Source organism: Austrofundulus limnaeus, unplaced genomic scaffold (assembly GCF_001266775.1).
Source record: "Austrofundulus limnaeus strain Quisiro unplaced genomic scaffold, Austrofundulus_limnaeus-1.0 Scaffold162, whole genome shotgun sequence".
NCBI lineage: Eukaryota > Metazoa > Chordata > Actinopteri > Cyprinodontiformes > Rivulidae > Austrofundulus > Austrofundulus limnaeus.
The window spans coordinates 601253-618530 of record NW_013952564.1 but is presented as its reverse complement, the minus strand read 5'-3'; the positions used below and the strand labels follow the sequence as shown (position 1 = coordinate 618530).

General features: G+C 40.8%; 1 protein-coding gene across 3 annotated transcripts in view; it reads right to left on the bottom strand.

The window, feature by feature from the left end:
* The window catches only part of kcnd2 (potassium voltage-gated channel, Shal-related subfamily, member 2), an 80810-nt gene extending 64624 nt beyond the window's left edge, over positions 1-16186 (bottom strand). The window contains exons 1-2 of one of the 3 annotated variants that reach the window (XM_014017153.1): positions 15878-16185; positions 14477-15802 (exon numbers count right to left, since the gene is read on the bottom strand). In XM_014017153.1, coding sequence (XP_013872607.1) covers positions 14477-15588 — 1112 coding nt within the window. In that variant the 5' untranslated portion in view covers positions 15589-15802; positions 15878-16185. Of the gene's footprint in view, positions 1-14476 lie in introns of all 3 variants that reach the window. The other 2 variants (XM_014017154.1, XM_014017152.1) reach the window with 2 other exon arrangements.
* Positions 16187-17278: the final 1092 nt, after the last annotated feature.

The window sequence follows — 17278 nt, the reverse complement described above, 5'->3', positions numbered from 1 at the left end:
CCACCACCACCCACCCCCCGCTGGAGCAGGACGAGTCAGTGCAACGTCAATCAAATGAGAGAGAGTGTAGGGGGGAATGCTGCATTTGGGGTGGAGAAAATGTTTTATGGGTAGAGTAGTTTATTTATCCTGTAATACTTCGTTATAGTTTTTTAAGACAAAGCTAATTGAAAGAGGCGCTGAGCAGAGTTACAACCAGGGATTACAAATAATTACTTTTTTCTTTTGCAGTTTGGTGCCCCCTCCAGCAGATGGTGCTCTAGGCGACCGCCTAGTTCGCCTATGCCAAGAGCTGGCTCCGATTTTAGGTAAGACTTGGTGCTAATTTTGTCATAAACTGCAGAGGTGTTTTAAGTACTTGAAAAAAATAAAATTGCAAAATTGACTTTTTTGAGTTTTGTATCATGTTATAATGACATTCCCTCATCAAAATCATACACAGAGTGTTGCTTTAATTCATTCATGTTTTTGAGAAATCCTTGAATCTCCTGTGGTAGACACATGGAGCTGCCTAAATGCTTGCTGGTACAAAGCACCGCCTATTTGTATGAAGCTCCTCCCAGGAGCTCAGTCTGCAGCCGGGCTCCTGCCACACAGAACACATTTACCCCGAAGCATTGTTATGACTTGGTGCTGAAATGGGAGATAGGAAACAGGAGGTTCTTAAAGAGACAAAGGTTTTCTTGATGAGTTCTGGTCATATTTAAATTTGTAACATGTTAAATTTTAATTAACAATTTTTACATTTTGAATGTAACAAAATAAAAGTAAAAGTTACAATACGATTTGAAAAAATAATTGGTAAAATTACAGATCCTCAAACAATGACTTAAGTACTGTAACAAAGTAAATGTACTTTGCTACTATAAACCTCTGATAATCTGAGACTGTTGCTGATATTCTGTAATGTTTAAAACCAATTTATCTGGTTTTCCTTTATCTTATTAGTTTTTGCTTTACTGTTATGTTATGTGCTTTTCTTCCTGTACTTATGCCACTAAAAACTCTCAGTCTATGATTCCAGCTTCAGCCGCCTTATATTTGTCATCATTGTGTTTTTTTTACTCCATAATCACATTCTCAATTCACACACACTTATCTATTTGGTTTGCTGCCAGTTTAGTTAATAAAGGTCGAGTTTTTTGGTTTTGAAACTATTTCTGCCTGCCTGCTTTTGGGTCTATTCATCCACCCACTCACGACAAAACTATGTGGTGTAAAACACAACAAAATTATAGCAGTTCAAACAAACGTTACTTTATTACATTTCAACTCGTTTTAACGTGTTTATTTGCTGGGTGAACTTCTTTTTGTCACATACTGTAAATATAAGATGGCTCATTAATGTAAAGATCATAAACAAACCGTTCACTAATAAGCATCTAATACCAGTGAAAGCAGCATGTCTCTAACTTAGCGTTCACAAGAATTTTTATAAATGTTTTAGATTAAACTGTTTTAAAGTTTTGAAATCCACTTTGAAGGAGGCTCCAGGCTGACAATAGCTCAGTTCTTTAATAAGACCTATTCTCTGATTCTCCTGAGTTCATTGGATACTGACTGCTTAAAATAATCCCAATAAGAATATTCTAAAAATAAAACAATCCAAAGATTTTGTGAATATTAAAAAAACAAAGCTTTAAAATTGTTTCCATTACGCTGAGAAAGAGTTTTACAAAAAAAAAAAACACTTCAGTTTTTTGCCCCAAGTCTCAGCCTGTCTGTGATCTTCTATTCATGCTGAACCATGTTACTGACTTGTTGCCAACTAACCCAATTAGCTGTGAGACGTTCCAAACGTTTTGGTTTTGTCGTTCATTTAAAATGCACTTTTCCATGTTTTTTGTTGTTGACTCTGTTCCAAGCTTTCTGAAACACATGGCATCAAATTTCAAAAGATCAATCATTTGCAAATGATTGCTTGCTGCTTACACTTACTTTTTACTTGAGACAGATTTTTTTAGGGGTGAAAAACTATCCAATTTAAAACCTTGTTGTAAAAAAAAAGACAGACACATTAATGTTTTATTCTGATTCCAGGCCAAAGGCAATGATCAAAATACTGCAACAAACAAAACTAGCACATTAAAGGTGAAGAGTTTTTTGAAGTAAAGCAAGGTGAGGCTTTCATGCCAGTGTTTTAGATCGAAGTTATTAAGGTTGGAAAATAAAGGAGGTGTCTGTTTCTATCAAACCTTGAAAATAAAACTACACACCAGCTTACAAAATGTTACACCCAGAGTGTGTGCTGGGAATGACTCTCAGTTACTACCACGTCAGGTTTTAGCTCAATATCTGTAAAAATTAACTGAATAATTGTCGCTTATGTGTTTACAAATATCAGTTGGCTGTGGTAGCCATCTTGAATTGAGCTGGCTCCAAATTATAATCAGTTATAGATGTGCATCGTAGGATAACTTTACGAATGTTTGATTGAAATCCATATTTTGGTTCACAAGTTATTTTGCTAACAGACAAAAAGAGTAGACTCCATTAATAAATGTCGAACATTTAAATAGAGATCTATTTCAGTCTGTTAGCACTAGAATATATGTTGTGTATTAGTCTCAGCAACTACCACACCAAATTTTAGCTGAATGTATGTAAAATCGACTGAGTTATAACTATTTTTGTGTTTAATAAGTTTGATTAGCTGTGGCTGCCATTTTAAACCAGTTAGAATCAAAAAGTTAATAATTTGTAGTTGTGCAATGAATGATAAATTTTTAAAAGTTTCATTGAAATTACTGTTTTGGTTTGTCCGATATTTTGCTAACAGACACACACACAGAAAAGCGGCATTACTCCTTTCATTTCTCTCCTTTCATCTTTCTGGTACAGGCGGTAATAAAGAAAATGCTTTCAGTCTTTTGAATGATATCAGATCAAAAAACATATTGACCAAGCTTAGATGGAAAAGTGTGACCCAAAAACAACACCTGAAGGACTGCCACTGCTAAAGAATACCTGGTTTTTAGGTATTTATTCTCTATTTCAGTGGATCAATACATACAGAAAATAATCTCCTCGACACCGAGACGTTGTCTCTCTGCTGGCCTTCTGCTCGTCTCCTGCCCATAAACGCTCGGCACAAAGGTGGCTCGGCAAAAGCCCGTAACGTTGGTGATGATTAAAAATATATTCAGAACCGCATTCGGCTCATAAATCACGGCTCGTTTTTACATTTCCCTCTTTAAATATCACCACCTTTGGTAATAAGAGGTACGATGTAATGGATCCCAGCCCTGCGGTCCTTTACGGCGTCAGATTAAACCCAGAACTTACGACGTCGAGTGGCCTGAGCGCATCCTTTCGGTCACTTCCATATTTCTTTGAAGAACACACGTTTATTGATCCTGACATGATGACTGGACTGAGCGGCGCGCGGGGTGTAAAGCAGCAGGCCAAACTTAAAGAGAATCCATTTAGAAATACGCTTGCATATTTCAACAAAGTGATGATGAGGCATTATGTGAGTGTGCATACCAATCTCTGCGGCCAGACAAGCCACTTTCATCTGTATGTAAATGCTGAGTATGTAAATAAGCCGTGCAGCACTGGAGGGGCTTGATAGCTGTTGGGCTTGGATTTATCACTCGTGCACGATTTGATCCACTGATCCAGTGGCGTGCACTTTGCATCCGATATCTCTTACAACACATCAACTTTTGAAGATGGAACGCAGGCACATAATGGGCAATATTTCCTCTTTTTATTCATTCACTCAGGCTGGGTCAGGGTCTGCAGGGCTGTTAGATTGGATGAAAGTGGAGCCAAGCAGAGCAAATGCTTTCTAACAACAATGAAATCGAGGTGATGTGTTTTCTCACGTATCTCCTTATTCCCTAATGCGGTGATGCCGCATTCATTTGGAGGAACTTTAATCTTGTTCGAGAAAATTCCATTAATCTTTAGCGTTCCTCGCAATACAAAGAAGAAGATAAAAATGCTGAGCTGTGGGAAAAAGAATAGAGAGAGAAAAAAAACACTGCGGCTGTATTTTAGATTTTACCTCCTCACACTCTGTTTTGCCGGGGCCCAAATGCAGAAGCATGCTGGTGTGTTTCTCTGCGTAATGCTTCACGTTTGACTTAAATGAATTCCTTGTGTGGGGAATGTGTGTCATGGGGCTGGTTTGTCGAAGAAATCAGCCATTTTTTCACCGCCGTATAGATTATTTATCAATATGAGCATACTGATACAGTCAGTCCACACGCAGTAACCTCTCATCAACCGACCAGCTGGTCCCAATCTGGTTTTTTTTTTTTTTTTTTGGTCTTACTGTCCACAAACACACATTCCAGATGACAGCAACTGTCTCCAAGAGATTTAAAATCACAATGCTCGTATTTAAGACATCATAAAAAATTATTTTGCTTCATATTTTAGCTGCAGATCTTTAGTTTAAAAAAAAACATGAAGGAATAAATCTGTGATAAATGGCTGCTCATGAAGCGATAATCAATCAACCCCATGCAAACACACACACCTCCACAGCACCTCTTTAAAATCTCTTGACTGCTAATGTGAGACCATCTCAGCTAACAAAGTGGATGGGAACAGGGGGGGCTTCTTCAATTTAGCAGAAAAACAGGGGATCTGTGTCTTTGCTTTCCTTTCTATTTTTTTTAAACGGAATTCTTTAACACTGATCCTAATCTCCTCAGAGGATGGCTCCCTGTTTTACGCCCCTCACTCTCGCTCCTCCATTTCGCAGTCATTTGCATGTAGGCAGAGAGAGAGAGAGAGAGAGAGAGAGAGAGAGAGAGAGAGAGAGAGAGACGCTCGTAACAGAACACATTTGGGTGCCTGGTTCCTCTCATTAAGCCACCCGTCACTTCAGAACCATTACACCGGCGTCGCATTAGCATTCTCTTCCCCCCCAATGAAGCACCTGTGGTTTGTTGTGTGTGTGTGTGGGGGGGGGGGGGGGGGGCGTGAGCCTACAGGCGAACGGCAGCCTACCTACACGTCCCGCATTACCCACTCGTGTTTTACACCACAGTTGGCCGTGCCGCTCGTAATGGATTGCTGATTTTCATAATGTGCATAATGTACACAATGCCAAGTGGTGTAATGTATTCCTCTGAACATGAAAATTACACCCATTGCGCGACATAATCAAACACACCAAATGTTCTCACTGACTGTCGTGCTCCACAGAAAAGAAACGGATTGGATAACAAAAAAAAAAGAGCGAGAGAGGAAAAAAAAGTGACAATTCTCTGCTTTTTCCTGCCAGGGGCATTGTAACTTCTCCAATCACATGAGAACTGAATCAAGAATGCATTTGTTATCTCTCGGGTACAGAAACAGTAAAAGGCCCTCCAGATTGTTCCTGTACATTTCAATTACATTTGACACGCAAGGGAAGAGTTTGGACTTCAAACAGCTCGGCTCTGCAGCCACAACAGAAGCATGAAGTTAGCACTTTTTTTTTTGCACTCTACGCGTCGATCCCTACAGAGTGGAGGCGTCAACACTGGCAAGCATGATGATGGTTACACGTCTGATGCTTTATGGGCCCCCCCACCGTGACCCTTGTGTGTGTTAACCTTGCTTCCTCTGTCTTATAAATCCTGTCCTGAGAGCTTTATGGGGCTCACTTGTCAAGCCTTTCCCACTCGGATTTGGGGGGTGGAGCCGTGGTGTCCCGGACGAGACGGGGATGAATTCAGCATCTGGTGAGTGAGTGAGTTTGCAGGTGTGTTTATTGCACCAGTTGGACGATGAATTTCACTAAATGTCACACAAGAGCCAAAATAAAATAAAAAAAAAAACGATTATTTCTTCATTGTAAAGATTTTATGTAAATTTATAGTGACATTTTAACTGCAGCACTGTATTATTATCAAACCGTAAACCTTAATGTGTTCCAGGAGGTTCAGAAATTAACTTGAGAAAAATGCCATCGTGTAAAGACGTTTACTATAAACGTTACTTTAAACTCTGACCATCTGACAAGAAAACAGGTGGGATCGCAGATTTCAATATCACCAGCCACAAAAATGGGAAAGGTGGGTGTTTCATTTTTGTATTTGCGTTTGTCAGTTTGTTAGCAAAATATTTCATTAACCACAGGGAAAAAATCACCTACAACAAATTAACTATTGACGTTAACTTGATCCAAGATGGTTGCCACAGCCAGCTGACATAAGAAAACTCTAAAATAAATATCTCAGTCTTTTTTAAAGATACTGAGCTAAATTCTATCATGTATGTAGCTAAGAGTCATCCCCATCACTTTGAGTGCTACTCAGTGAACAAGATCTTTACTTATAACTGTGATATTAACTTTTATAATAAACTTGTCAACTAATTAAACTTAGCCAACTCAAACATTGTGATATTTCTGCAAATTATACAGATACTGGGATAAAATTTAAGCAGCTGAGACTCATCCTCAATACACACTCTGAGCCTTAAATGATTGCATGAGATGAGAGTGAGTTTGTGATGAATGGGTTTTTTATGAATTGCCCATAATTTCTAAACTCATTTTCTCGACTCAAGGTGATAGTTTAAATCTTTGGTATGGAAGGCGATGCAATATGTTTTCCTTCAAGGAATGTTGGGTCTTTTATTTATTTATATTCATGAAATGTTTTGATATAAAGTGTCCTATTTATTGGTATTTTTAATTTGGGACAGTGTAGTGCTGTTGGAGCCTATCAGTCAATCAGAAATTTGGAACCATTTCATCATGTTATGTTTATAAGTGTGAAATTTAAATCCTCTCCAAGTGACGGGCTGCATGTTTTGTGACTTCCCTACTAATACAAATCTGTTGCAGGAACTTTGTTAAAATAATATTTTAAAAATGTTATACATTGCTGGAACATAATGATGTAGCAGTTGATAAAAAGATGACATGAGGGAACCACCGATTAATGACAATGTTGGGATCATGTCTCTTATTAACGCCTTAATGGAGCACGCAGCAGGATGAGTGAGAAAAAAAGTTTTCTGAATGACTTTCCATTTTCCAAACCTGCTTTGTCTTTTTCAAGGTTACACAGCAGAAATTCACCCCAAGGGCACCTCAGTGAGATGAGCAGGGACTGCGCTGTTCTCAATTAAAACAGGAAACCAAAACAAACTTTTATGAAAGGGTGATTCTCTGAATCCCACACTGCAGTCATTTTCAAAATATGAAAAAAAAATCATGACAAAAAGTCTTGAAATTCTGTTATGATTTATGGTTTTGGTGTACCATCCCAAGACTATAGTGTCCCCCCTATCTGCCCCCCATGTTTTAAAGGTTCAGAAGGTGCACCTAACCTAACTGTCCTGCACTGTAAAGAGACAAAAAAAGATAAAATAGCAGCTGTGGTTGCCAAATTTTCACAATAAAAAAAGACAGTGACTGTGTGACATGGCACAGTATACTGCTTTAAAACTGTGAATTTCACTGTTCTTCAATTATTATTACAAAAAACTAACACACACTTTAAAACTGTTCATGGTAAACCAACTTAAATAATAATAATAATAATAATAATAATAATAATAATAATAATAATAATAATAATAATAATAATAATAATAATAATAATAATAATAATAATAATAATAATAATAATAATAATAATAATAATAATAATTAATCACAGTGCAAGTGTAAAGTATATTAATGTATTTGACTAAAACTTAAAATTTCTAAATATTTTACTGGATAAAAAGCTTACCGGAACTGCACTGTAAAAACCAGAGAGTGTGTAACAGTGCAGTGAAAGAGTTTAATTTACAGTAAAATACCAGAGGCTGTGGCAGCCAGATTTCCATCGTAAAACAGTGAGAGTGTAGGGGAGAAGTCAGGTTCATCCTGGACACACGGCTGCAGAAATGGCTGCACAGTAGATTCAGATGGTTGATATTCACTTTGAAAGCAGCATCACTAACTGCTATTTGACCATTTAGCACCATCGTTAGCACTAACACATGGCCAAAACAATGCCGAACACAACCAAACTTTCTTAACTGTATTAATGGATAAAAAAAATAAAGCACTGTTTTTTTAAATTTGATTATTTTAAAGCACGGATCGTCAATAATTTTCAGGATTTTCTAGGAGCTGCAGTGTTAAACGTTGCAAATTGACAGCACTAAAAGGCTCTGAGCCAACTTGATGGAGCAAACATGAGCTGACCAGATAGTTGTGGGTCCTTCTCTTTGTGTACAGAAAGCATGAAGGGTCAGGCTGTGAGTGAAGCAGAGTTCAGCTGGTGTGCTCATTGAATGTGTTCGTATCTGATTGAAATACATTATTTTATGCCTCCGTTTATCTAATTGCTACATACTGGGTTCATGGTCATGTATGTAAACATACGTGACATAAAACATATTTTTATTTATAAATGTTATTCTATTAAAAAGTTACTCAAAACATTGAATGAAACACGCTGGTAAATGATGCTACGCTTATGTGTTGGTAGACTTTTTATTTCCAGGACGTTATGACGTTTTAGCAGTTTAAACGCAGCATTGTTGCATAAGTTGCAGATTGTTTTACCATGAGGATGTTATACAGATGTTAAACACAGCTCTGAATTCACAGGTCATAGCTGCAATGGTGCAGCAGCATCATAAAGGTGTTTTTTTATGAAACCTTACAATCACAGTCTGTGCTGCGTTTGTTGGCTTTTTCATATTGACTAAAATGATGCATGATAGTTATATTGTACATTATTGGTGCGACTATCAACCAGGTTTTCCTTTAACTTCACAGGGTTCCTTTAAAATTCACAGGGTTGCTTCTTAACCAAAGGCAGGTGAAGCAGTCTCAGGCTGCAGCAGCCTGTTATTAGTTGTGGTATTAGTGGTGCGGCAGGATTCGTTTAAAATCCTAAAAACAGACTGTAGAATCAGGTATAGTTTCTGTGTCATAAACAGTATTTACAGAACATAACTATGATGGAACTTGTTTCTTTTTTGAAAAGCATTTTCATTTAAAAGCTAAACCAGATGCTCTACAAAAAAAAACTGCTTTCATGGTTTAGCTCAGTGTTTCCCAAAGTTGGGGTCGGGACCCAAAGTGGGGTCCCGAAACATCAAGGTGGGGTCCTGAAAAGATTTTCTGAATTAATTACATTTTTGCCTTAGTTGTTACAAAGGAGTGAGGTTAGTGTATTTAAAATGGATAAATGTAGTATAAAAATAGTTACTATGACCATGTTTAGTTGACCTGATACAAATGTATATCATCCAAACATAGTTGGGGGCATAGGTCTCTGCTGCTGTTATTTTGTGGGTCAAAAGCTGAAAAGTTTGGGAACCACTGCACTTTGGTTTTAAAAGTTGGGCTTGGGACCCAATCATGGGTCATGAAGCACCTTGGATAATCTCCAGAAATCAACTTAAAGGGTAATAAAATAATTGCTGATGTAATATTTTCCCTATAACTATTACAAAAACACAAAATAAGTATTTATATTTGTGTACAAGCTGTTTAGATTGTCAAAAAGCCTGTGTTTTTAGGATTATTAACAAAGGTCGTGTACTCAGACCAGTAATATTTGGGGTCACAAGTTTTTGCCATGAATATTTTCTAGGTCAGAAGATAAAAAGTTTGGGAACCACTGGTTTAGCTGATGTCAGTCGCTAACATTTACACAACAGTTTTACAGTGTAAGCAGATGTGCGAATGAGTAAAAATAAGGGTTGGAAGAAGAGGATGGTGTGTGTGTGTGTGTGTGTGNGTGTGTGTGTGTGTGTGTGTGTGTGTGTGTGTGTGTGTGTGTGTGTGTGTGTGCAGTTGCTGAGCATGTTCTTGTCAGAAGCTGAGACCCATCGTGTCTATCAACAGTCATGTTTGTGTGGCTGCAGAGGAACAACTGTGTTACTGTTCCAGAATAAACCCTGTCCTCCCAGTCCTCTTCCCTTGTGGGTTGCGCTTGACTTCCACCGTTTTCACAGCTGCTCTCAGCAGTGCACTCCATTACACCTTAAATCACTTAAAAGATCGGAAGCACCAAAAATAAATAAATAAATAAAAAAGTCCCTCTGCAACTAATTCACCCTGACCAAGTGGATCATCTGGCAGAAAATAAGAGTGTGAAAACACTGAAAGTCTCACATTCTATAGGCTAATAAAGAGCGATGCTATCTTTAAATTAGAATCTGCTCCTGCCTCAAATAGGCCCGGCGTTAAATCATGTCGCAAAACGATACTTTAGCACAGTTTTCAAAAGATGCTGCTGAAGCAAAACACCACAGATAATAATCTCTCATTCTGCAGCCAGTCAACCACTTCTTGAAAATGGGCGCAGATCCGTTCCGACTGAGGCGCATTCCTCTTTGTTGGGTATCCAAAAGCAGCCACAGAGATTAGGCTCGATAAATAGGGAGGGATAAGTGGGTCTTGTCCTGTGTTTGGTGGCACAGAGCAGAAGACACACAGAGGCATGACACGCAGCTGCACAGAGCTATTGATTCTCCACTGGTCTCCAGGCACCCTTCTCCTTCATTCAGGCTGCCTGCCAAGTGCCTCAGAACAGGAGCCCCAGCTCTCCCAATGTCTGCACGTCTGCTTAAGCACAATCAATGGGCCATCAGCAGGGGAGAATGCCCGCCACTGTCTTTACTTCCACATGGGAAATTGAAAATATGCTTTAGTAGAGAGGCACCGTGATACCATGCAGGCATAAAGCATCATTGACCATCAGAGCAAAATCAAATGCTGTGCCTTAAAGCACATGGTTTCAGCCATTAGCTCCTCCTGCTACTCTTTGGGGATCTTATTTGCCTCTAAATGAAAACGCAGAAGTATTTGTCAGAGACAGATTAATGTATTTCTTTTTTTTAAACAAGCCTTTGTTACCTCTGATTGGATGAGTTTCCAAAGGTTACAGCAGAGCAGTGCAACAAATGCAGCTCCTCGCTCCACGACAAGTAGCTCTACAGGTTAAGTGAAATATGATTTTCCAAAAGCAAAACCTTGGGACAATGATGGATGATGAGAGCGGGGTGATTCTGCTTGTCAGTGATCGGTATTCAGCCTCTCCACCGGTGGTCCACTATGCAGCATTCTGCACCACTGGAAGGCTCGAGTTCATGTTGCAGATCTGTCAGCCCGCTGTCACGGCTCACAATGGAGAGACAGAGACGTCCCCATTACCAAGGACATTTCAGTTGCGTTCTTGCACACAAAACATCTTTTTCAAATCCATCTTGAGCAACACACAAAAAAAGGGGGGGAGGTGGAGAACTCAGAGCCTGGAAGCAGCAAATATCTTTGCCGCTTCCCAACGATAAATAGCATAGCCTCTATCATCTATCTTACATCTTTGAATCCAAATGGAAAAGCGTGTCCACGCACTCGAGATGGCAGCTCTGAACTGTGCATATTGTTAATTGCCTGGTCACTTCCAGGATGAGTTGTGGCTCAACCGGCATTAAAGACTCGCATGTGCCATTAGGAGGACAGAAAGTCAGCTAAGTCAGTGTCACAGAGAGAAGCTGGCATGAACACCTTTAATAACAGCAGAGATTATTATTATTATAATAATAAAAACTCCACATGCCGCCTGCAGAGCTGAGGGAGCTGAGCTGCGTCAATGCAGCTGTGAAGGCTGAGAAAAAAAGGATGCTGTTTGCGCTGTGAAGATCAGTTAGAGCAAAAAAAAGGGGGAGAAAATACAATCCCCCCACAAAAAAGAAAAATATTACAATCACCGTATTTTCCACTATGAAGAACACATCTTTGTGCACCTACACACCTGCAGACAATCATCAGGAAAAGGTGTGCGCTCGCATCCGCTGGCAGTTTGTTTTGCATGTTTGATTTGTGACGTTAACGCCTTTGAAATGCAAACATTATCTCAACAAGACCTCGTTTCTATGTTTCATCATCATCATCATCATCATCATCATCATCATCACCATCATCATCACCATCATCATCATCATCATCATCATCATCATCATCACCATCATCATCATCATCATCATATCTGGGGTGGTGGGGGGGTAAGACTAACACAGGCTGAGGGGCTGCGGATTTACTGTTGCAGCAGTGAGTGATAAGAAAACCATCAGCCTACAGGTTCCTGCACAGAACAACTAACACGATTCCATTTCTCAAGGCAAATATTCTCAGTAGCAAAAAGTTTCCATCATCTTAGCTAACATTTCGTTCTGTAGGGCTGCGCCCAAGTCAATAACGGTGATTATAGCCTAATATTAGTCGTAATAATAACACTAATAAACCCACGTTTGAGCTGCAGAGCGGTGGAGTGCGCTCATCAATTAACGTGATCTAATCGTCTTAACGGTGTTTAATTATCTTTTGCTGCATCAGCAGCACACGCTGAGCAGCTGATGTTGGGAATAAAATGAACGGTTGAATGTTTACTGTACCTCCCTGAAAGGAAAAATTAAAAAGGAGGTGATGAATGAGAAGCAGACAGGAGGAGGAGGGGCAGGGTGAGGAGGAAGAGTGATGTGGGTTCAGTTTATGGGCCGCACCTTGCATCACTCTCACCTGTACATGCAGCAGTGTTGGTCAGTAATGAGCCGTTCTTTGTTCAGTTACAAAAGAGTTTTGGGTATTTATTTATTTATTTATTTATTTATTTATTTATTTATTTATTTATACTGAGAGACCCTGAAATGTTCATTGTGTTCAACTTTACAAACGATCCACAAAAAAAAAAAAAAGCCCTTGGAAACGTTCAGGGACGAGGCTTGACCTTCAGCACAATAATGGGTGCCACTGAGGCTCATTGATGCTCACGGATCGCTTCTGCTGTGCTCTGATTGGCCGAGAGGAGCTCAAGGCTGTTAATGCGCACCCAGTGAATGCACACCTGTAGGAGTGGGTCAATCACAGGGGTTCCATGAAGAAAAGGGACACGGGGCCAACTTTAAAATGTGCTTTCACGCTTGCCAGACATTCTTGTCTGTTAGCAAAATATCTCATGAACTACTGCACGGATCTAAACGAAACTCTCAGAAGGTAATTGTTAAGTTTATCGCTACAACTGAATCACATTTTGGAGTCAAGTTGATTCAAGATGGTCGTTACAACTAATTAATATTAAGCAAATAAAAAAGTGATCTAATAAATTTGACAGGCACTGAGCTAGAATTGGGTGATAATAACTAAACATTGCGCACTAAACATATTTTAATCTTTGCTCAAGACCTTGACAGTAACTTCTGTCTGTTAGAAAAATTTCTCAAAAACATCCTGAGGTATTTTAATGAAACTCTTGGGATGCAGTCAATAGATTTACAGCACATCTGATAGACAGTTGGAGTGAACCCAAGTCAAGATGGCCAGGTAATCCAGCCTTGCAAATTCAAAAATGGCCGTAACTCAGTCGATGCTGAAGGTATTGAGGTGACATATAGCAGAGAGTCACCCCAAAACAAACTCCACATGGTTGCGCAACATCTTTATAAAACTTTTGCACACAACGTGGTGGCTGTCTGATATAGATAAAGGTTTGTCCTGTATGTGCTGTTTTAAGAAATGCTAGCTTGGCTATGAGGAGAAAAGAGCTGAGTCATGATTTTCATACTAACTGTAAATCAGGGTTACTCAACGTGTGGCCCAGGGTCCACGTCCAGCACGAAGGTGAGCTCAGTCTGGACCAGCGATGAGTTCATTTGAAGTAAAACTAGATTTTAAATTTCGGGATGAAAAAATCTGTACAAGAAACATTTAAAGAATCTAAAATGACAAATATTGTTTGTTTGCAGAGGGGCGATCCTGTCAAATCGACACGTTCTTACTCTCTATTTGTCATATACGCACTGCAAAACTTGTTCATCTAACAGCCTTTTTTATCTTATATCAAGACAAAAAGTGTTTTTGATCTTGTTTTGAGATTTATAAGTTAAGCAAAAACAGAATGTCTTTATTATCATCTTGTTAGCCTGGAAATTGTCCCTATTTCAAGAATCTTATTAAGTGCAATAATCGTATTGCAGATGGACGGATTATTTTACTTAATTTGACATTTTTGAGAAGATTCACAAATTAAGTGAAATAATCTATCTATGGAATAAGATTTTTGTACTTGGTAAGATTCTTAAAATGGAGAAATTTAGGTGAAATTTACATAAATAACTGCCAAATGTTCGTCCCCTGAGCTGCTGATGCTTTTCTATAACTGTGAAACCCTGAGCCATTTAGGTAAATATCTTTAAAGTTTAAAAACGTAGGCCATGTTTCAAAATCCTTAACTCTCATGCTGAAGTATTTTTAATGCCTATATATATGACAGCTTAATAAAACTCCTATAATTCTGTTATGTCTTTTGGTTTTGGTGTGCCGCCTCAAGATTAACAGCAGCCCCCATCTGGCCCCCTATTTAAAACGTCTTGGGGGCACCCCTGGTCCGTCAGGAAGAAAATAATGCATCATGAAGATTGAACTTTTATCACATGCAGGATGCTCTAGGAGATATAAGAGGTGAGTGATAAATTGCAACTGCTTTGAGGCTTTTTTTGGGATCATGCAGCCACCTACCCCAGGGTTGTCATGGTGACGATGGTGTACCAAAACGCTGCGGGGATGCTGGTGAACTTGGTGGCCGAGGAGCCCTTCTCTGCGTAAAACATGACCGTGGCGAAGATGATGATGGCCATGGTGAGGGAGAAGAGCAGGAAGCCCAGCTCGGAGGCGCAGCTCTTCAAGGTGTAGCCCAGGATGCGCAGCCCCGCCGAGTGCCGGGAGAACTTGAAAATCCGAAAGACCCGGAAGACTCTGAGCGTGACGAAAGCGCCGCTCACCTGGTCGTTGTCGGTCATCACCAGGCCGATGTAGTAAGGCATGATGGCCACCACGTCGATGACGCTCATCACGCTCTTCATGAACTTGCAGCGGCTGGGCGCAGCGATCAGACGCAGCAGGTACTCGACCGTGAAGATCATGACGCACGCCGTGTCCAGGCAGAAGAAGGCCAGCGCGTAACGGTCCCCGCACGAGACCTCCTTGGACCTGTTGGGCAGCGTGCCGCACGGCACCGTCTCCACCACGTTGGCCATCACCGAGATGGCGATGAAGAATCCCGTCACGTAGTAGAAGACCAGCGCCAAGGTGCTGGTGTGCGGGTTCTCAAACGCCCGCCACAGGTACTCCCGGAACGTCAGGTTCACCGGCGTCACGTCGTTGCTCATGTCCATCTCCTCGTCGTCCTGGAGCCGCTCGGCGTTCTCGCGCCTCCGGTCCTTGTACTCCTCGTAGCAGCAGTCCCCGATGATCTCGGGGATGATGCCGAAGAAGGCGAGCTCCTCGTCGTACGCGGAGATGCACTCCTGGCGCGGGTAGTGCAGCTTCCCCGTGCGGTAGAAATTCAGTATGTGCCTGAAGATGTCGGGGTCACGGTCGAAGAAGTACTCGTTGGTCTCCTCGTGGAAGAAGAAGTCCCGCTCCGTGCTGCCGAGCAGGGTGTCCGGGTACCTCTCCAGCGTGGTCCGCCACGTCTGGAACTTGGTGCCGCTCACGTTGAGGATGATGAGTCCGTCCTGGGCTTTCCTCTTGTCCTGGGGAGGGATCGGCATAGGGGTGCTCGCCACGGGCATCCATCCGATGGCCGCCGCGCGGGCGAAGGGAAGCCACGCCGCTACACCTGCTGCCATGCTGACCTGTAGTGTTCTTTTGCTTCTCCGCGCGTTTTCACAGTGCTACGGTTCGGGGATCAGTTGCATGCAGGCAGGAGGAAAAAAAAAGAAGAAGGGGGAAAAAAAAGCCCCAAGTGATGATGATTGAAGCGCCTCAGTTTCACAGAATGCGTCCAAAAGCAGAAGCGTAAATTGCGCATCGCCTTTTCCCCAACTGTTCAGTTATGGGAGCCTACTGTGCGGCAGAATACAAATTAAATAAAAAAAAATCAACATTAAGCAGCATTAAAATAAAACAACGACCCACCTTAAAGAATTCCAATCATTATCCACCATGAGTTCAATCTAATTCTCGGAGGAGAATACTTCCACCAGCCATTTATCACTCACTGCAGCCAGACAAGAAGAAGAGGAAGAAAAGAAAAAAAAATAACGATGCATCAACAAGTTAAACAATTCACTCTCGACAAAGAGAGGGGGGCTCAGAAATCCGATTCTTCCTTTCTTCCTCTCCTTCTTCCTCTCCTCTCTGCAGGGTCTCATGTGAAAAGCTTTACCCCCCACCACCACCTCTCCTCGCTCCCTCTTCTCGTTGCAGCTACTCCTCAATAAACTCCAGTTCTCCTCGTCGACTGCAAGACCAACCCCCCCCCCTCCCCACACCCTCCCCACTCAGTTTCTCACCGCCAAGCTGCCGAGAAGAGAGAAAATCGCATGCAGAGGAACAGAAACGAGAGAGAGAGAGCGCGCGAAAGAAAGGGAGAGAGGAGTGGTCCTGTTTCCTGCACCTAGAGATTCCTCTGCTGCTTCACTGTGTGGGCAACTATTTACTGGTGGGCTTTAAGTAGGCGGGATCTTCCCAAAACCTGTTTCCCCCCAACATGGATCAACTGTACACCATTTGGGATTTAGCATCATTTGTACCAAAGAAGAGTTGGACCTCCAGCCTTTCTTTGTTTGCAAAACATAAAAAATGAAACTAACAAATTCCTATCTGCCTCCAAATTATGATCGATATGGTTTCCTGAGCTGCATTGTTCTGTAATAGCATTGAGCAGCTTTCAAAGGTCAACATCATCGGGTTTCACCACCATACTGACATTTTCCCAAATAACTATAATCGATGAAAAGGTGTATACAGGTTGAAAACATCTGCAGCTTCAGCTCCAGGTTTTTAATGGTTTCAGCACCATGGACAGCGGCAGAGCTTTCAACGCTGCAACAACAGTCTGTCATGGTGGGGGGAGGAAAAAAAAAGAGAAAACATGTCCTCTTTTAATTCAAGAATTTTAGTTATTAAGACACCGTAAAAATGATCTGCAGGCTTCCAAAAATATTTTAATCAAATCTCAACTGTACAGAAACGCACAACAGATTCCACCGTGTCACCATGAGCAGCCATTTATTAAAAGTGCTCGTGGCAAAGCAAACGTGAAAAGGGTGTTCCTGAACTTTAGCTGATGGTGCTGTTTGAAGGAGTTTCATTTTCCGTGATGTGCATTTCTGAAATACAAGTATGCATACAATGTGAATAAAGCACTTTAATCTTCATTCTTTACTCAAACAAGTCTAAAGTTAGCACAAAAATAAGGATTGTGTTTTATAGATCATTTCTTTGTTGTAACAACGTTTCTTTGCAGTAAATCTTGTACCATTGGAAAGCCTGTCAATTTCCCTGCCACATTTGCAAGGGACATGCATTTGTGGG